The 22,160-nt window shown below is 40.7% G+C and overlaps 1 protein-coding gene across 2 annotated transcripts; it reads right to left on the bottom strand.

Annotated features, from left to right (window-relative positions):
- Positions 1-644: 644 nt before the first annotated feature.
- On the bottom strand, positions 645-3,327 carry LOC122665183. 2 transcript variants are annotated; one of them, XM_043861264.1, is made up of 2 exons: positions 3,177-3,327; positions 645-3,109 (listed from the first exon to the last, which is right to left on the bottom strand). In XM_043861264.1, the coding sequence occupies exon 2, from the start codon at positions 3,097-3,099 to the stop codon at positions 850-852; it is 2,250 nt and encodes a 749-aa protein (XP_043717199.1). In that variant the 5' UTR covers positions 3,100-3,109; positions 3,177-3,327; the 3' UTR covers positions 645-849. The 2 variants fall into 2 exon arrangements, with proteins under 2 accessions (XP_043717199.1, XP_043717200.1); XM_043861265.1 differs by having other exon boundaries at positions 645-3,116; positions 3,184-3,315.
- Between the last annotated feature and the right edge of the window lie 18,833 nt (positions 3,328-22,160).

The following is a 22,160-nucleotide window of genomic DNA, read 5'->3' as shown; positions in this document are numbered from 1 at the left end:
AAAGAAGGCAAAAATGAACCAAATCATAATCTTACATCATCACAAAACATCAAGTAAATAGATATCTAAAGATTACTAATACCTCAACCCCTCCCCCCCCCTCTCTCAAAAACAAAAAAAAAAAGGAATCAGACCATCATGTTCAAGTAAGCAGAATTGGCAATGGGATCAGCCTCTGATTCCAATTCAGCAAGAACTGGCCAGGAATCAGCCGGAACCCTAGAAATTCAGTACGATTTGGGCACTTGAATCGCCCAGAATCAGAATCAGGATCAGCTGATTTTGATCAAATCCACTACCTCAAACCATGAGTACCATAGATAAGACGGAGAAATTTAAGACGTGGAAACCTAAAAATAGAAAATCAACCTCAAATCATTAATGTAAAATCCATATTCTTAGAGTTATAGATTAGACTTGCTCCATGATTGGAATTTCAGGAGACATACTATTTTGACAATAATCAGCCAAATCAGATGACCACATACATCAATAGGTTTATATCATACGATAAAGATTTTGGGTCTAAAAAAAATATTGAACAAAGACCATTGAATGAGGACTGAGTGCTGAAGATGGGTTCATCTAGACAAGCATTAGTTTCCATAAATGTCATTCATGCAAGATGCAACACACTCTGAACAATCATATAGCCATCCACCAAATGTAATAAGATGTAAGATGTCAAACTGAGCAAGAGATAGAGGGAAAGGAGTAGTGGTGAATATTAGGGATATATACAGGAAGTGGTAGTAAATTAGTATGTATGTCTTTTTTTTCTTTACAATGAATGATATTTCATTCTTTTTCTTTACAAGAAGCATATCACTCATGGTTGGATGATACGAACTAGTTGCTTAATGCAGAAGGTAATGCATCAGGTTCCAGGTGCAAAGAACCTTGTGGTAGGCCATGGGTTTCAATACCTGCAACAATGAAAGCTGGTATCTGGTGAGAGAAACTAAGCATCTCTCTTCTGGAAACTGTCCGCAAAAGTTCATAACCATCGTCTAATTGCCTTCGAAAGAAAGTAAGGAAACCCGTCACTTCAACTAAGCTGGCTACTCTCAGCCCAGACTCCTCAGAAAAATCTGAAAGGACTTCGACAATCCTACAACAGCGACCATTATAATTAGATCTCGTCCATTTGCTGTTCCAGTTCCTATATACTGCCCAAATATCACCCTTCTTAGGGTAAACCCTGTAGAAAGACTTATCCTTGCTTCGCTCACACTTCACTAGATGAGAGAATCTAGATAAGTGCAAGTCGCAGGTGATTCTATCAGCTCGAAATAATCCACAAACAAATGGTAAATTCTCTTTGACCCACTGGACCTCATCGTCATGTATGGGGTATGGCTTCAAGAGTGTGACACAAACTTTACTACTAGAAATCAAATTCTTAATTCTCACATATTGTCGAGGCAAGAAATCAGGACCATCATATATAGCCCATATTTGATCTGAGACAAAATCCTTTGCTGTCCATTGAGACTTCAAATCCTCCTCAACCTCTGGCTTTGACATAATAATGGCAGTAGGGATCGAAGGACAATCGGTGGAGCTTGAATAGTCGCTAGAACTCTCTTCTCCCAATGATTTGGCCATCCCTTGAACCAACTCTGCAGGACCAGCCAAAGGGTCCAGCTCAAACATCCCTGCAGAAATTCCATTCATCTCTCCACCTGCAAATCTGAAGGCAGGGACCATATGAGAAAAAGTATATGAATGTGCTCCAGGAATCTGGAAATAGGATTTACTCCCATTGTCTGGGCGTCTTTGGAAAATGTTCCTGAATCCATTTACCTTCTCCAAGCATACAACCCTCACACCTGCTTCTTGTGAAAAGCTTGTGACTATTTCAACCATCTGCAGTCTGTATCCTTTTCTAGTCTTGGGATCAGCACACCAATCAAATGGTTTCCAGTCTATATAAATTGCCCAAACCTCACCTTTTCGGGGGTAAATTTCAACTGGCTGATCTGTAACAGTTGCAACCTGAGACACCACATGGGAAAATTTTGATGCTCCCCCCATCATCATTGAATCCATATCAAGTTTGAAGGCCCCGCAAGCAACAGGCAATCCAGCTGTACACCACCTTTCCTCATCAGCACAACCAGGTATAGGTTTCAAGCATGTGAAGCGTAATTGAAATGGCAACATGGTAAAGCCACAGATCCGATAGTAGCGGCGAGGCATTTTCTCTTGATCGTAAGCAGCCCAAACCTGACCCACTGAAAAGGCCTCAGCCTTCCTATTATTGTTGAAGTTGTAGTAGTCTGAGTTGGGCATTTTACAAAGTGACCGTGATGGATTTCTTTGTGAACCCACTGTTGACTTCATACTGTTAAGAGGTCTCCCCCCTAATCCTCTATTTGAGCCAGTCCCCATGCAAGAGGAAATCCAACCTGCCTCTTGTGCACGAATTTTCTTTCTAGGCTCGTCAAAAATGCTAAAATCATTTAAGGCCTGCTCCCCTGTATATATTACAGCATTCTGGACTCCCTTCTCAGTAACATCCTTAGATGTTTTCATTTTATGGTTCTTTATTGAACAGCTCAACTCGTTAATTACATCAAAAGTATCACCTCCAATCCTCATCAGCCCGGCAGAACTCTGCGAAATGGCTTCTGTTTTCCTTTTTACAACTTCCATGTCAGGTTGCTCCCGTAAATCCGACCCATAAGCCCGGCAATCACCAAGTCTCTTCTTATCAAATTCTTCCCGCCTCTCTCGGTCAGAGAGGACATGGAATGCTTTCTTTATGAGTTTCAGGGCAGATACAGTGCCAGGGAACTCATTCTTGATGGGTTCCAAGAGGTTAATGAGCTTGCAAAACTGAGACTCTATTGTAGATTCATCTGCCCCTGGTTTGAGCTGAAGAATCCAGTACCAGTCAGTTGAATAACCAGAGATCCCAACATTGGCAGCACATAGTATGTCACAGACAGTTAACATTCCAGTGATGTTATCAAGCGATGGGAAAAGATCCTTTGCTTTGAGTAACTTGTCCCTAGCAACACTGTAGTTGCTGCTGGTCATCATCATTTCAGCGATCTCCTTTTCTCGAAAAGCTTCCAGCATGTTTCCATCCATCGCTCTCAATGTATCAAAATATCAAGCATTCCTCCTTCTTATAGAGTATAAGGATATCACGTGAATGTCCTTAGAAAGTATCAAGATATCAAGCATATCTCCTTCTTAACAAGCTCTGACTGTAGTTCCGTCAACTTCAAAATTCAGCTTCTTTAGCTCTTATAACAAGTATATTCCAGCTTCAGCTTACAGTTTCAATACCTGTGAAGGAAAAACAATCATTATTAAAGAAATTTTCTAGTTACTGCACTTCAAGCAGAATAATAAAATTGAATGTGAAAAAATGAAAAACAATAGCAAAACTTCTGTATTGCAATGTACAAACAGAGAAGCAGAAAAGCTTATGTTCGGGGCGTATGACAAAGAACTTTGTGACTGGGTACTTGTGAGAAGTATATACTTCTGTCTGGATCGTATTTCACAATCTCCAAGCTGCACAGGTGAGATATTGCCTACAGTGTTTTACAGCAGAGAAGTCCTTGTGAGAGAGATTAAAAAAAAAAAAAGAAGTTCAAATTGGAAAAGCTTTGAATGCACAGGAAGAAATAAATAATAAATTACTAAAAGCCCACAAACATTTGAAAAAGGTTCAAGGTATAAATGGCTCCTCACCCCCTTTCTAGGTTTTAGTCTATCTAGTTATATAAAAAGGACATACTCAGTGCACGAGGCTTCTGCCATTGCGGGGTTTGGGGAGGGTCATAATGTACGCAACCTTACCCCTCTTTGCGGAGAGGCTGTTTCTTTAGACTTGAACCCGTGACCACTTGGTCACAATGGAGCAACCTTACCGTTGCACCAAGGTCCACCCTCAGTCTATATGGTTATATATAGGGATGTAAATGAATAGCCGACATCCGTTTCCATATCTGTGTCCGTATCTGTTTAGCACTATCCGAATCCGTCCGAAAGCTAAACGGATATGGATACGGATAGGCTATAGCTATCCAAAAAGCTATATTTACATGTAACGGATAAAATAGCCGGTCCGTATCCGTGTCCGTATCTGTTTAGCACTATCCGAATCCGTCCGAAAGCTAATCGGATGCGGATGCGAATATAGCACTCTCCGAGCCGAATCCGATCTGTTTACATTCCTAGATATATATCTCCTCTAAAGCCCAGAATTTGTGAAAATGTTAGGTGAAAAAAAATATTTTTGCAGAGTTCTCAGCGATCCAATTTATTGTCTGAAATAACAGCTCATGAGTACCCTAGAAAATCCCTCTTCCTAACGACAGATGCTACAATCACTTGTAAGTTCTACACCTTAGGCCTTAAGCATCCAGTGTCTTCTGGCATTAGGTTCACTAATTTCCAATCAAATTCCCCCAACCAAAAGTCCCATTAACTAGCATTCGACTTGCAAGATGCTGTAATGTGTTACTGTTACAGAGAAAAAATGACATCCCATTGCTCCATACTTCTCAACCCTCTTCAAAATTAATATAAGAGATCTAGATTCAAGGATTCAAGAGGCTATAACCCAAAATAAAAAGATGATGAAGAAGAAAGGGATACAAGAGATCTAGATTCAGACTGAGCAATTGGTTTCTTCTCTCAAAAAGTAAGAGACCAAAACAAGAATCAAGATTAGCCTGAGGTTTATTGCTTACACACATTTCTGCATGTTCAATCGACCAACTGTTTTTTTGGGCAAGTGAGAGAGAATGAAGAATTAAGTAAAAATTAAATAGGTAAAACTCACAAACATCAGAATCTGTGGCCAGTTACCGGTGGCCCATTGGAAAGGAGAGTAGCAATAGTGAAGCTTAGCTGTAAAGTTTGTTCATGTGCCATTTCGTTTGCTCCCAACATGAAATATTTTGGTAATTCTTAATTTCCGTGTATCCACCAACCCCAAAAACACAAAATCAACTAACTCCCAACTCTTCTTTTCTTTTTCTCTCCACAACCAAACCTTGAACATTTGAGCTCAAGGTAGGAGTAAAAACAGAAAAACTGACCACTAACAATTTTTATCAGAATTGATCACTCTAATTTACTTCAAATAATTGAACATTGCCTCAAATCAGAGTTAATCGCACAATGCATGAGCTCATACCAGGGAGGTTAGCCCTTTTTCCTAAGAGTAAAAGTTAGAAACATACTACACATGTCGCTTTAAAGAGAATGGCAAACATGCAATCAAGATACAAGGAGGAACTAAATTAAACTCTTTAAGTTGTAAGAGCTAAGATCTAAACAGAAAACAGGAAATCAACAGAGCAGGAAGAACAGAGAGAGAGAGAGAGAGAGAGAGAGAGAGAGAGAAGGATTCATACCTGAAAATCTAGAGAGAATGGTTCATAGAGAGATCTGTGAAGGTTCAAGTGAGCAGACACACCATGGAAAACACAAGAGAACCCAAAAATGAAAACAACCAACAGAATCCAAGAAAGGGTAACGCCGTCTTCTAATTTATCAATATGAAAGGTGCATCTTTAAGGATTCTCTGTTGTGAGAGCTTCGGTTTCGGGGTTCGGAGGTCGGATTTCAAGGTCTGTACGGGAAAATTCATAAAATAGAATATTATTATTTTTTTCTTTTCCATTAGATACTCAGGTTCCAGAAGCGAAAGAGTGGGTTTCTCAGAAAGGTCATGAAATGAAATAGTGGTTTTTTAGCTCACTGAGTCACTGACAACCCATTTGGACACCGGAAGTGTGGGGTGAGAGTTGTGGGTAGGGGTGTCAATAAAGCCCGGCTGGCCCGAACCCGCCCGAACCCGCCCTGAGCCCGGCCCGGGCCCGACCCTGATTTTTTGACCCCGAGGGCGGGTTTGGGTTTAGTTATAGTCGACCACTGGCGGTCGGGTCGGGTCGGGTTTAGATCCTCGGCCTAGCCCGGCCCGGCCCGACCCGACCTGTATTAATTATAGGTATATAATATTACATATATATATATATTATATACTTAATATAAGTATTTTCTTGACAAAAAAAAAACAGAAGAGAATTGTACAGAGATAACTACTAGCTTTGTCATCATCATCATGAAGTGGGAACCCATAAAAAGAGTAGATCATCTACTATTTTGATCGGACCATAAAAAGAGTCACGACATGATTGTTATTTAGTTGTAACCCCTATAAGCTTCCGGCCTATTGAGGGGCACGATTACAACTGTAGAGAGAGTTTATACACACGCCATTTTTTTCAACATATTTATTAGTTGTCCCATAGGTTGAGATCCTATGTTACAAAAACATAGTCTAATGAGACACGTGGACGGTGCCATAAATCAAGACCAACCCGACCGGCCCGGGGGGGGGGGGGGGGGGGGGGGGGGGGGGGGGGGGGGGGGGGGGGGGGGGGGGGGGGGGGGGGGGGGGGGGGGGGGGGGGGTGGTGGGGGTGGGGGTGGCGGGGGGGGGGGCAAGGGGGGGGGGGGGGGGGGGGGGGGGGGGGGGGGGGGGGGGGGGGGGGTCGGGTCAGGGTTTAGGCAGGCCCGGCCCAACCCGACCCATTGACACCCCTAGTTGTGGGAATAGGTCCCACATGTGGGTGGGATGAAAGATCGAAATGCTACAGTAAGGAAGATTATGAGGGAATTTTCCAGAGAGGAAGGGGGGAAGAGAGAGAGAAGGTGGGACGAAGGAGGAGAGAGGTATTTTTATGTATTCATTCCTCTCCATTTCCTCAAGTTCCTCTAATTGAGGGGGTTGGATCCCAGCCGGCAGGGGTAGGATGATCATTTCCGACCCCTCTATTAGAGAAACTTGGGAAAATGGACCATCCCAGGAAATGGAGCAGATAAAGGTCCTATTTTTATTTGTTCCATTTCTTAGGCCGCCCCATTTTCCCAAGTTCCTCTAATAGAGGGGGTAGATCCCACCTGGACAGTGTGTTCGGGTAAGGGTAGGGTGATCATTTTTGCCTCTCTATTAAAGGGACTTGGGGAAATGGAGCTACCAGTACATGGAGCAGATAAAGGTCCGAGGAGAGAGAGATGGGTGGAGAACTGAGGAGACAGGCCTCTCTTTTCTCTTTCTTTTTGGGTTTTCTTCCCATTGCTATGCCTAGTGAAGTGTAATGTTTCAATATCTGGTACATGGTAGAACATGGATTAATCCATATGATAGAGGATCAGACAAGCATCTAATTGCTAGAATTTCAGCTTAAAATGCGTAGATGGAGTAGCTAAAATTACAAAAAATGTCATTTTGGTAATTTTATTAAAACTTTGATGACATTTTGGTTTTTAGAACCTGCAGATCTCGCAGAGATTTTGAGTCTTCTGCTACCAATAGTAGTAGTAAGTTGAATTGATCATTAGGGAGGGTGAGGTGTGGTGTTGTTAGGTTGCAGGGGGTTAGGGCGGGTGGGATTGAGTTGCAGCAGGTGGTGGGGCCAGTGGGGTTGCAGAGGAGAAGAAGAAGAAGAAGAAGGAGGAGGAGGAGGAGGGATGGTGAGTCCCATTAAGTTTGTTTCAAGAGTAAAATTAGTAAAAAGGTAAAACTTGAGAATTAGGGGTATATTAGTCATTTTAAATCATGAATTACCAACAGACTACCACTTAACGGGAATGATACAGCAGAGTGGGGCTTGCCAAACTTGGAAGCTCTAACTAATAGAATGTGATTTTATGATTTTATATGATTATCCATCATATTTGAGAGACAATAGTGAGTGTATATATAGGTGAATGAATCCACATGTTGGAAACTCAATCACCTATAATACACATTCCAAGAATAAAAGATTACAAAATTTTATTATGCTATACATGGAAAATTGAGAGAGATATCATAGAAGATTGCATGGGATTGCATGGGATTGTGAACTTGATACCCAAGCAATGCCAGGTATGGAAAGAAATTGGGTACGATTGATATGGTCTGATACACCCCCTCAAGATGAAGATGTGAGCGGGCGAATCTTCAGTTTGTCCCTAAGAAAAGTGAATCTTGCCATACCGAGACCCTTGGTTAAGATATCAGCAATCTGATCTTTTGTAGAAATAAATCGGACCTGAAGATCACGTTTGGCAACCTTGTCACGAACGAAGTGAAAATCGATTTCCACGTGTTTGGTCCAAGCGTGGAAAATCGGATTTACCGAGAGATATGTGGTGCCGATGTTATCACACCACAAGACCGGGGCTGAAGAGGTAGTCAGACCAAGTTCACTAAAGAGGGACTGGAGCCAGGTGAGCTCAACGCAGGCATCAACAAGGGCTTTGTACTCTGATTCAGTGGAGGACCGGGCCACAGTCTTCTACTTTTTAGAACTCCAAGAGATTAAATTGGTCCCCATGTAGATGGCATAGCAGCCAGTAGACTTACGGTCATCACCATCATCAGCCCAATTAGCATAAAAAAAGGCCTGTAGATCCTGTGAAGAAGACTTGGATATGTACAGCCCGTAATCCTTAGTATGTTTGAGGTAGCATAGAATACGCTTGACCATGGTCCAATGGTCCTTAGTAGGACTATGCATATATTGGCAAGCACGATTCATAGAATGCCACATTCGGGCAAGTAAGAGTAATGTACTGCAGTGCCCCCACTACTGACCTGTACTTGGTAGGATCAGAGAATTGAACACCCCCTATAGCAGATGCTTTGAAGGTTGTGGCCATTGGGGTAAGGACCGGCTTGCAATCGGATATGCCAGCACATTGTAGAAGATCACTTATGTATCGTGATTGAGATAATGTGAGCCCATCAGGCTGATAAGAGGCCTCGATCCCTAAAAAGAAACTCAATCGGCCCAGATCCTTGATCGAGAATTCCGAAGCGAGCTGCTGTAACAAAGTATCAATATGTACGGGCTGATTTCCAGTGACCAAAATGTCATCGACGTACACCAAGACATAGGAGGTTGTGGGACCTTGTGTATAGATAAATAATGATGGGTCCGTCTGTGAAGACCTGAAACCAGATTGGATCAAGAACTGGGACAGATGGTTGAACCAGGCCCAAGGGGCCTGTTTGAGGCCATATAATGACTTATGTAGTCTGCGTACATGAGTTGGCTGATTGGCATCTTCAAACCCCTGAGACTGAGTCATATAAACTTCATCATTTAGAACACCATGTAGGAAGGCGTTTTGTACATCAAGTTGGCGAACACCCCATCCATTACAGACAACCGAGGTTAGCACTGTGCGTATAGTTGTAGGTTTGACAACAAGACTAAATGTCTCATCATAGTCCAAGCCTGGTTGTTGGTGAAACCCCTTGGCCACAAGTCTCGCCTTATACCTTTCAATAGACCCATCAGCCTTTCTCTTGATCCTGCACACCTACTTACAACCAACCAAATTTGCATTAGTAGGGAGAGGCACCAAAGACCATGTCCCATTTTTAAGTAAAGCCGCAAACTCATCAGACATGGCTTGGTGCCAATTAGAATCTTTTTACAGCCTGAGTGTAACATGTTGGTTCAATGAGTGGGGAAGGTTCTGAGGTGAGTGGGGTAAAATGGGCATGGGGAGCTGTGGTGGGGTCGGCATACAGATCACTTAGAAGATGTGTGCGATGAGGGGGAGATGAGGGAGGGGTAGGGGATGGGGAGGTATGTGGGCTAGGGGAGGGAGAGATGGGAACGGTTTCAGGTATGGGGTGTGGGGTGTGGGTGTCTGCTGATTTGTAGGAGTGGTCGGATGGATATTAGGGATAGGTGGATCGGGTAAAATAGTGAGAGGTAAGGAAGCCCATGTGGGTGTGGTGGATATGGGAGGGGGGTTTAATTAGGAGTCATGAAATGGGAATCTATGCTCATCAAACCGTACATGTCGTGCAATATAAATGCGATGTGATGCAAGATGCATGCAATGGTAGCCGTGGTGATGAAAACTGTACCCAAGAAAAACACAAGGTGCGGAACGTGGTTCCATTTTGTGATTATTATAAGGATGAAGAAAAGGAAAACAGAGACACTCGAAAACTTTAAGAAAGCTGTAATCTGGTGGATGGGATGAGAGAAGTTGATAGGGGGAAAGGCTCCCAAGAGTGGGAGTGGGCATTCAATTTATTAAGTAGATTGTCGTTTCAAAGGCATAATCCCAATAAAGTTGAGGGACTGAGGCGTGATGCAGAAGAGCTAGCCCAGTCTCAACAATATAGCGACGATGCCTTTCAACGGTGCCCTGTTGTTCATGGGTATGGGGGCAAGAGATCCGATGGTGAATACCAAGGTTTGCAAAATAAGAATGAAGAGAGCGGAACTCTCTCCCCCCCCCCCCCCCAATCAGTTTGCACATTTTTAATTTAAGTGGAAAATTGACGTTCTACCAAAGCCTGAAATTCCTTGAACACAGTGAAGGCATCAGATTTTGCCTTAAGGGGATAAAACCAAATATACCTAGTAAAATCGTCCACAAAAAGTATAAACTATCTATGTCCATTAGAAGAAACAGTGGGAGAAGGGCCCCAAATGTCACTAAAAATTAAAGATAAAACAGAACTACTACGATGGATTGATTCACGAAGCGTCAAACGGCTTGATTTGCCTATTTGACAAGTAGGACACAAATGCACAGACGATGGGATCTCGACATCAGGAACCATTAGATGAAGTGAACGATCATGAGGATGACCCAGATGTTGGTGCCAGCGATCATAAGACGAAATCTGAGCAATATTGGATGAGAAGATGACAGGTGGTAAAGACCGTCTTTGCTAGGCACCGTAAGCAGTATGTGATTGAAAGTCGGATCCTTCACATGAAAGTGAGTAGCATGAAATTCAAAGAAAACGTTATTGTCAGTAGCAAACTTATTAACATAAAGCAAAGGATTAGAAAGCGTTGGTACATGTAAAACATCAGAAAGTGATAAAGAACCAGAAGACAAGGGAATGGAAGAAATACCGACATGAGAAATGGAAATAGATTTACCATCACCAACTAACAAACCGTGCTTACCATTATAGGGAGCATATGATGAGAGAGACTGCAGGTCAGGTGTCGCATGATGAGTGGCCCCAGTGTCAGGGATCCAAGAGGCTATGCTGGAGTTGGTAGCGCGGGGGGGGGGGTAATGGCCATGGTGGGGTGGATGGGACGGTTGGGCTTGTGGCTGTTGTGGGTAAGGCAGTGGGGTGGGGAGCAATGGGGGTGTGTTGTTGGTGGCAATATAGGCAGATGGGGAAGGGGTTTGCTCAGGCTGTTGGCCAATAGTTTTATTCTTGTAATAACATGTGGCGGTCTGATGATTAGTACGACCACAAATAGTACAGGGACTGTGTGCAAATGCATTACAACGCCCAAAGCCACTTGGGCCACGACCCCTGCCTCGGCCACAACCACTAGGAGTGCCATGGCCTTGGGGCTGGTTAGGGGGATTGCTTTTGTATTGGGAGACATTTGCAGTAGCATTGGCAGCAGGATCAATGATGGCTTGATGTGATTGGAGTAAGTACTCATGGCTAACAAGAAGGCCATGCAAATCTGTATAACTGATTGGGTCCTTGCGATCCATCATGGTGGGAACAAGGGGCTGAAACTCGGCACGTAGAGCATGAAAAATATGCAAGTTGAGGTCCTCCGGGGGGAGGGGTTTGCCGGCAGCCCCTAGTTCATCAGACAGGGCTTTGGCCCTACTCAGAAATTGGGTGACGGTTTCTTCAGGTCTTTGAACCAGCTGTTGAAGAGCAGCATTGATGGCCAAGATGCGTGGGGTGGAGGCATTGCTATAGGCAATATGAAGGACGTCCCAAAGCTCCTTGCTTGTCTCACGTCCGACTGCTAATGACATGGCTTCCTCAAAGAGAGAGGAAATGAGTACGCTCATAATCAGGGAGTCTTTTTCTTCCCATTATTCAACCTACGATGCATCCTTGGGGTAGGGATTGGAACAAGTGACATAGCCATAGAATCACTGGCCCTTTAGATAAGGAACAATTTGGGTCTTCCAATAAATAAAATTTTTTAATGAAATTTTGATAGAAAGTATTTGAGATAGGCTAGGTGTAGATGGAATAGGGGAAGAAGTAGAAGAAGAGATGGGGGTGGTGGGAGGGGAACCCATTTCGGCCAAGGTGTAGAGGACGTTTGAGATGAGGAGATGGAGAGAAAAAAAGGAAATGGGTCTCTTGCTCGGTGGAGCTAGAGGCTCATGATACCATAATAGAATGTGATTTTATGATTTTATGTGATTATCCATCATATTTGAGAGACAATAGTGAGTGTATATATAGGTGAAGGAATCCACATGTTGGAAACTCAATCACCTATAATACACATTCCAAGAATAAAAGATTACAATATTGTATTATGCTATACATGGAAGATTGAGAGAGATATCATAGAAGATTGCATGGGATTGCATGGGATTGTGAACTTGATACCCAAGCAACGCCAGGTATGAAAAGAAATCGGGTACGGTTGATATGGTCTGATACTAACAAAACTAGAGGTGCTTGATCTTTCAAGAACCCAGATTGTACGAGTACCATTACTGTACAGATCTAGTGGTCTCTGTCAACTCTTATTACAAGGCTGTTCAAACTTAGTGGAATTGCCACCAGTGGAAGGACATAAAACACTTGAGGTGTTTGATATATCTGGCGCTATTGCTTTGACAGAAATCCCAGATGGTTATTTTGAAGGTATGGATCAACTTAAAACACTCAACCTATCAGATCTCCTGATCAATCAGTTGCCATCAACAATTTCCAATCTCAGAAACCTTAACCAGCTCTTACTAAGAGGTTGTTCAAACTTAGAGATGCTGCCTTGTCTAGAAGCACTTGAAGGACTAGAGTTGGTTGATCTTTTGGGCACAAGAGTCAAAAGATTTTCTATTGGATTCAGCAAATCAGCTCATCTTATATTCTTAACTTGATGCACCAGCGTGGGCTCGATAATGGGGATGTTATGCAGGTTCTTAAAGATCTGAAATGGCTCTAATCTTGCCAGATTAACATCCCAAATATGGCAGACAACCACACACAAACTGGAGAAAGTGTTCTATGGATATTAGAAGAAAGTTCAGCTGGGGAAGAGGTTTAGACTCTTTATGGATCTCCAATCTTCATAGGTTATAGACTGTATGTTTTGTCGAGGTTTACTTTGAAAAGAACTTGTCAATGATTAATCATTGTTTACACTTCAGCTGTAGAGCTTGCAAACCTCAAACACTGATCATCCATCCAGTTTTCCATGAAGGTTCAGAAGGTATTCTAAGAAATGGTCTTGGGGAGGGAAAGCATATCCTTCCAAGGTTACACACAATTTGTTTCCAGAAACAACTAGCTAGTTATTCTATAGTATTTCCAGATTGTTGCTATTTGTATTATATATAGAAAGTCAAGAATAGCTGTGCAGAACTGCAAAAAATTATTGGCTTGCAACTTTAGATCTAAAACCAGTGGAAAGCAAGCAGCTACGTACTCTAATCTGTAATCTCTTCCGTTATATGAAGTTTTATTCCAAATTACAGATTAGTGGTAAGATTTATGACTGGTGAGATTGTTAAGATTTGAATATCTGTTAAAACAGGGAGAAAGAGATTTCTATCTTCTCTGGTAACTAAGACCCACTAATCAAAAAATCTTAACTAATCATCGAGGGCCCATTTGGATTCTATCTTCTCCAGATTATGTTCAAGTTTCAACTACACCTCTCCATATTACAATTTCTTTTACATTTTAGGCTAAACAGCTGAGCTGAAGCAGTGCAGCAGTGATATGGTATTACTCAGTACTCATGAGTCTCGTTAAGCTTTGTCATCATTTCATTATTAGAAGTGCACAGATTCCGTCCTTCCATGGGTCAATAATTAAATTTGATAACATAATAGATTTTATCCTTTGTTTGGGTCAGTCTTAGTCGTTGTGGTTGCATATATTATTGCAATTTCCAAGGTTTCGTCTTGGTGAAGGAAAGAAAAAAAAAAAAAAAAAAAATTTATGGTTGACTATTTGTAAACGGGAAAATTCAGTTGACTTGGAGAAATCACCAAGCAATTATGGAGAAATTTCTCATTGTGTGCTTTCAAGGGTTTCTGCCGTGTGAAGAGGAAATTCTTCTTCTTCTTCTTATATATCTCCAAACATGTCAAACTGTTAGTTTCAAGTTATTGAGGAAAAATTCTGCTAATTGTTTGATGAGTTTGTGTTTTAAGAGACAAAAGCTACAGATACTTGAAAAAGTATGCACATGATAAGTGAAAGGTTATTACTGATTGTTCTGCTAATATTTCGCGCTGCTTTCACATAGCCCTGTAGAAGTTCTCCAAATCCTCAAAGAAGTTTTTGCCGAGAAGTGCAAGTAAGGTCTTTGATTATGGATTAGGGAAGTTATATAATATTATTGTTTTTTTTTACTTTTGTGTATTAGCTAATCTAAGTTGTTTCATTCATGTTTTTTCAATACCATGCATGGATCCTGCATACTCAATTTGTCATGAAGTTGCTATGGTAGATAAGATAATCATGTTATTATTCATATATATGAATGATGTGAAGAAGACTAGGGATATAGCATTCACCCAAAGATATACTTATTCTCTTATAAGATGGTAAAAAAGGTGTATCCAGTGCACGAGGCTCCCGTCACTACGAGGTCTGAAGAGGGTTATAAGATACACAGCTTTACCCCCGTTTCGCAAAGAGTCTGTTTTTTGATGAACCAATGACCACTAGATTACAATGGAGCAACCTTACCATTGCACCGAGGCCTACCCTCTCATAAGTTGGTATTAGAGATTAAAAAAGTAAATAAGTCGACACTTTATTTTTGGTTTAATATTATCATATGAAATAGAGGTTGATGTTAACAAATTAACATCCTCACAACATTTGGGAGCCAATCAATTTGGCATGTGGTAGAAAAAACACAAACAAAGCTTAAGGCCCAAGGGTAACAAATAAAAGAACTCTTCCCTTACAAATATCCATTTATTTTAAAGTATGTTGACCTTCTTCCCAATCATATCTCGCAAAATGTTATTACATGCTTCCTTCAATAATCAATGCCTGTGATCTCACTGTAATTTTTCACTCATTAATGTTTGAAAAATTTATGTCAAGAAAGTGAGTCAATTGTCTCAAGTTTCACAAGGCCATGCATGATTTAATTTCTTGCTATGTTGTAGTATTTGAAAGATGTAGGTGGTGATAGAGGATCCCACACTTATCTCACTATTGATCATGAATGCAATTATGCGATAACCTTGAATGTGATGATGGAAGTTAGTAGAAACATTTCCGTATAATCTTTCACAACATTAGACAAACTTTTGACTCATTTAACATATCAATTATGGTTTGAAATTTAAGTAATTAGTTGAATGTGGTGGTCCTTTATCACATGAACCCACCTACATAGTTGTCAAGGCTATCACCCATTCAAATACAATGATGGCCATCAGTGATGGAATTCCTCCTTCGCCTCAAGGAAAATTGGGTCTTTGTTTTACGATATTATATATAATAGAAAAAAAAAAAAAGAAAAGAAAAGAAAAGGAAGAGGTATTGTTCAAAGCAAAATTTGAAGTGCTAACAATGCTACAGTTAATTCGTCATCTTTAAATTTTATGACAATTGAGAAACATTTAAGGTAAGGTTTAATAAGGTTGGTAGAGTTTAGGTACTCTGATAATTGTATTCTCTAATAAACATAAGAACCATTTGAAGGGTATTGACCATATGTATTTTTTTAATTAAGAAATAGGTGGTTGAAGGGTTGGAAAAAAGTTGAAGGTTGGATTCAATCTCAAGACCTAGCCACAACAATCCAATTATCTTTTCTATCGGGTGAAAGTTCCTCTTTTTTTTTTTTTTTTTTTTTGTTAATAATACATTGGGTTTGGAACTTCCAATGTTCCATGTAGCCTACATATTAGTTGTTCGTAAGCTCTTACTCAGTTGGTTGGAGGTTTGCCAATTGGAGTACATGCCCCCTCAGGAGGTCAATGGTACGACTTTCCTGGTCACATTTGTGCCATTAAAATGGCACCCTTTCCCTCTCTTCCCCCTCCCCCTCTCCTTTGGGAGTTGTAGGTTCTGTTGGCTTGTCTTAGCATTCCCTTGTAGTTAGTAGATTAGGATAGACACAAAAAAACAACAAAAATAAAGCTTGTAATTTGTAATATTTAATTACCAAGCAAAAAATGAACCTACCCTACTTAACCTGAGTGTGGTTCTGCATTCCCTCTTTTATTGCTTATTGTTTAGGGCTACGTATAATTTCTATAGGGTGGGGATCAGGTTGGTGTACAAAAAACCCTAGCTCCCTGTCTCATTTTTCCTCAAAGAGCTCCACATACCCCACCCCAGCTACCATGACCGGCACCATGGGTTACGAGTCAAAAAATGCTTCATAAGGTTGGGTTTCTAATGATGAACTGAGAACATCAAGAACCTGACCAATTGCCATCCCTCAAATCGTATAATTCTATTTAAGTATTTTTTGGTAACAAATATTTATGTGGCATTTATGACCCTCCCCAGACCCCGCAATGGCAGGAACCTCGTGCAATGGGTACACCCCTTATAATAATTGTCTTGTTTACATCCTTCTTTTATAGTATAATTCATAAATGAACTATTGACTACATAAACGAGAGGTCCATTAGGCTACATGAGTACACTTGCTGAATAAATATGTTTGGAGTTCTGTTCCTCCATCCCAGAAAAAAAAAAAAAAAAAAAAAAAAAGACTAAAAATGTTGCAGATATTATTTTAGCGCATCTTCTCAAACTCGGTTTTCCTTTACTATGTTTGCTTTGATTAGGAGATCTTGCTATATCAGGCTCTCAAATGTTACCTTTATTATCAATAATTGTCTAAGAGTCATATTTGTAAGTTTTTTTTTTTGGGTGAAACTTATTTATGTTCACAAATTTGTTTGTTTAAGACAATTTTTTTTTGACAAAATTTGAACAGAGTGGTTAGCTTTATATCATAACAAGTTTGGTTAAAATTGACTTTCTCAATCCAATTGATAATAGGACTGCATTGTGGCTGAACCAAAGAGATGAATCAGAACTTGGGACTCAATATTAATCATGAGACTCTTGACGAAGAGAACAAACGGCAAGTGATTGACTGGCTCCTAGATGGATCTGTTTACTTCATAGTCCTTGAAGGAGATCTCAGGATATTGAGAACATGGACATCGGGGACTCTACAGAATTGTACATGCACGAGGATATCAAGCTACCTAGTTCTCCGGGTAAAAATGTTGGTGGTTGTAGCATCAGAGAGATGCAGCTTCAAGTTCTGCAGCAATTGAAGGTGCTTCCAGCAACAACAAATTCTGAAGAGGCAGAGAGTGTCGCAATCTTAAGAAGAAAGATCTGCAGATCACTTGACCATAAACGTTTCTTGCTAATTCTGGATTATATTCAGGGTCCTCATCAATTTCCTCTGCATGATGCCTTTGGATACCCACCTGGCTCAGTATTTAAAGTGTTGTTTCTCAGTGCACAATGGGTTTTTCCAGTTTCTATGTCTGCTTCATACATAAGGTTCCTTGACCTTGATTACTTAACCATTGATGACAAAGAAGATCGGATCCGGCTCCTCTCCAGGGAGCCCAGCACCCAGGGAATGCCCAGGGAGGCATCCAATGGCTGGGCTGTGCCATACATATCCTGGCGCGCACCACTGGAGAGGAGCTCACTGCAAGAAGATCCCCCTGAAGGTCCCATTGTACCATCACAAGTGATTGCAACCTCAACAGAGAGGGGCTTGTTTCAAGGTAGTTGTTCTTACCCCTGTTATTTTAAGTTTTTTATTATTATTATCATTAGTGTTGGGGTGTGGGGGTGGGAGGGGGGGAGTGAGGTGGGGGGAGGGGGCATATTGTGATTAATGAAGTAGGTTGGGAACTGGATTAGGTGAGAATTATGAAATCAACCTGAACTAAGATTTTTGTTACACAAGTGGAAAATGCCATCTTAGAACATGTATTATTAGACTTCTTTAGGAAATGCAACCCCGAAAATGAAGTTTTAGTAGTCTGCAGAATATGTTTATCACTGCATAATGTATGTACCTACAAATACATATATATTTAGTGTATTATACAACAACAACAACATCATAGCCGTATCCCAACTTAATGGGGTCGGCTACATGGATCCTAGAGGAGACAAAAGCAAAATAATAAAGGAAATACAGGCGTGGGGCAAAAAACATCGACACAAAACTATAATATATTTAGTGTATTATAATAAATTATATATTAATGGTGTTGATGTATAATGGTGTGAATTTTTACACAATTACATGATTACCTGATGGAACCAGCCTGATTAGCAAGGTCTGAGTCCGTATTTCAGTAACCATTCAATAACTGAATTCTTGCGTGACTGCTTTAACTTTTTGCAAGGTTCTAATGAGTCATTTTCATGAGACCCATTTCAGTTCAGGTCTACTTTGGGTGACCTATTATAAATCAGGTATTGATTTAGTTAAAGTAAGGTTCTAACGGGTTATTGTAAATGAAATAATGTAATTTGCTGTAGTGACTAGATTATATTTATTACGAAGGCTGATAGAATCTCTAGACTTTCTAGTACCCAAAACTAGAGTATATGAGAAGGTCTAGGTTATACAATTTCACTCTTAATTTCCTATTTAAAAATAGCACTGTTCATTTGATTTTCGTTGAATATTAGATGAGTCGTTGATTTTTAAAATTTAAAATTTTTGCTTATAGGATTGATGCAGCACGAGAAGAAGAAGATAGTTGAAGGAGATGGAATGCCTTTTCATGAAGCATGGAACTTGTTCCTTCAAAATGCTGGAGAAGCAATAGATTCTCCAGATATCCGTCCACTGGCAGAAGCGATTGTGTTGCAATGTCTTGGGAATACTTCAGAAATTTGTTGGGCAGCAGGAGCTCTTAGAAATCCCAGAGGTTACACTATTCAAATATTGACTGCAGCATTGGAGAAAGCCAGAGAAATAGGACAGAGACTTGGTGTTTTCAATACACTAGATGAACTCTGCTACAAGATGTTACCAAGTAAGGCAATTAAAGACTGCTTCTTGTATTGCACACTTTACCCAGAGAACCATGAAATCAATGTGAAAGAGTTGATAACATCTTGGATAATGGAAGGAATTCTTGAGGGGTTTAATTGTTTGGAAGAGGCATATGAGGGAGGTTATCATGTACTGGAGCAGCTCATTGATCATCATCTGCTGGATAAATGGGGCAGTCACCATGTTAAGCTGCCTCTGTTCATAAGAAGGGACCTGAATTATTTTCTTAACAGCAAGAATTATGTTACCAAAGAAAAATCTTTTAGAATCTCCACGAGAGCTGGTTTGAGGTTAACAATTTCACATATATGGAATGGGGAAAGCCTACGAAAGATTTATCTGATGGATGAGAATTTTCAAATAAGGTACCCTAGCATTCCAGAATTCCTCAAACCCTCAACCTTGTTGCTTTATGGGACTGGAAGTCAAAGCCCAGTTGAGTTCCCAAATACATTCGTTAGGAAATTGCAGTGTCTCCAAGTTCTTGCACTTGTCCAGATGGGAGTTGGATCGCTGCCCTCATTCCTTTGCAGTTTGCCAGAACTTCGTGGACTCGTACTAAGAAAATTTTGCTCACTGGAAAAATTGAACCAAATGCATCGATTCCCAAACCTTGCAGTCCTCAGCCTTTCAGGTGCTAGTTCCTTGAAGGAAATCCCGGATGACTTTTTTCTGTCAATGTCTCACCTTCAAGTCCTTGACCTTTCTGAGACCCAGATTGAATATTTACCATCATCTCTTTCCCAACTTTTTAGCCTCCGTAATCTCATCCTGAGAGGATGCTCACGCTTGAGATTTCTGCCACAGCTGATGTACCTAACGGCCCTCGAGGTGCTTGACCTTTCAGGTGCAACCGTTCTGCATAAAATCCATAACTTTGGGTCCAAGAATTCACTGCATCTAATTGACTTCTCTAGAACCTTGATTCAGCAATTTCCAACCTTATATAACCTTTCATGCATCAGATACATCCGACTAAAGGGCTGTCCAGACTTAGAAGTGTTGCCATCATTGGATAAATTTCACAATCTGCAACTGCTCGATCTCTCGGGTGCTACCAATTTCAAGGGATTCATAAATGCAGATTTTGGACCTATGGATAATCTACAGAAGCTCAACCTCTCGGGTACCCAGGTTGTATGGCTACCTTGGATTTCCAAATGTTACAGACTCCAGAAGCTCCTATTGAGAAGTTGTTTGAAAATAGAAGCATTGCCAGAGTTAGCAGCTCTTAAGAAACTAAAGGTTCTTGATGTTTCAGGTGCAACCAGTTTGAGGCGACTCAAATATAAATCCATAGGAGAAAAGGATTACCTACAAAAGCTTGATCTTTCTGGTGTTGGTGTTAAACGGTTACCTTCCCTAGCCAAATGTGCCAGCCTTCGTAAGCTCTTACTAAGGGGTTGCCCAAAGTTAGAGATATTGCCACACTTAGAAGCACTTACGACACTTGAGGTACTTGATCTTTCAGGATCCATTGCGTTTAAAGAATTTCAACATGGATCATTTGGACAGAAGAATAACCTCCGAGTACTTGACCTCTCTGGGACCCAGGTTGTCACCTTGCTAATACTTTCTAAATGCAGAAACCTTCGTCAGCTTTTACTTAGTGGTTGTTCTAAATTGGAAAAGTTACCAGACTTGGAAGCACATACAAGACTGGAGGTGCTTGATCTTTCAGGTTCTAACAAGTTCAGGGGATTCCAAGATGAAACATTTGGGCAAAAGGATGACTTACGAATACTCAACCTCTCTGCAACACAGGTTATACATATACCATCTGTTTCTAAATTCACGGGTCTCTGTCAACTTCTACTGAGAGATTGTTCAAAAATAGAGAGCTTGCCAAACATGGAAACACTAACAAAACTAGAGGTGCTTGATCTTTCAAGAACCCAGATTGTGCGAGTACCATTACTGTTCAGATCTAGTTGCCTCCATCAACTCTTATTACAAGGCTGTTCAAAATTAGTGGCATTGCGACCATTGGAAGGACTTAAAACACTTGAGGTATTTGATATATCTGGTGCTACTGCTTTGACAGAAATCCCAGATGGTTATTTTGAGGGTATGGATCAACTTAAAATACTCAACCTCTCAGAACTCCTGATTAATCAGTTGCCATCGTCAATTTCCAATCTCAGAAACCTTAATCAGCTCTTACTAAGAGGTTGTTCAAACTTAGAGATGCTGCCTTGTCTAGAAGCACTTAAAGGACTAGAGGTGCTTGATCTTTTGGGCACAAGAGTCAAAAGATTCCCTGTTGGATTCAGCAAATCAGCTCATCTAAAGCGTCTTTATATTCTTAACTTGATGCATCAGCATGGGCTTGATAATGGGGATGTTATGCAAGTTCTCAAAGATCTGAAATGGCTCTAATCTTGCCAGATTAACATCCCAAATATGGCAGACAACCACACACAAAATGGAGAATGTTTTCTATGGATATTGTTAGATGTGTGGGTGTGTGGGTCAATAATGGGTCTCAGGATTAGCGCTTGGCGCTAACACCGAGAGCCCTCTTAGTCTCAATTTATGTGTGGTGGTTTTTTCTGTTTTGCCTCTAGCCCTATATATCCCTTGTACATCTCTTTTTCTAATTATTATGAGACTGCTCACGGTTGTGTGAGCTCTTCTCTTCCTTCTATTCTCTACTTCATCATGTGAGTTATCCCCCTAGAGTCAATAAACGTTCTGTAAGTCCATTTTCTTTAGTTCATTTGGATGTATGGGGTCCTTGTCCAGTTTTTTCCAACTTGGGTTTTAAATATTTTGTTACATTGTTGATGATTATTCAATGGTTACATGGTTATATTTAATGAAAATTCGTTTTGAGTTATTCTCTATTTTCTCTACCATTGTTTCTGAAGTTCATACTCAATTTGGTGTGTGTGTGTGAAAATTTTGCGTAGTGACAATGCCAAAGAGTATTTTTCTGCATTTATGGTTCATCGTGGTATTATCTATCAGTCTTCCTGTTCTGACACACCCCAACAGAATGTTGTGGCTGAACGGAAGAATCGGCATTTAATGGAGGTCACTCGTTCTAGGTTGTTTGAGATTCAAGTTCCCAAACCCTTCTAGGCTGATGCTGTTTTGACAACATATTATCTTA

This window comes from Telopea speciosissima, chromosome 6, assembly GCF_018873765.1.
Source record: "Telopea speciosissima isolate NSW1024214 ecotype Mountain lineage chromosome 6, Tspe_v1, whole genome shotgun sequence".
Taxonomy (NCBI): Eukaryota; Viridiplantae; Streptophyta; class Magnoliopsida; order Proteales; family Proteaceae; genus Telopea; species Telopea speciosissima.
This window is presented reverse-complemented; position numbering and strand designations above follow the sequence as displayed.

Excerpts from the sequence above, each read along its gene's own strand:
- LOC122665183 (XM_043861264.1), bottom strand. The coding sequence starts at position 3,099 with ATGGATGGAAACATGCTGGAAGCTTTTCGAGAAAAGGAGATCGCTGAA.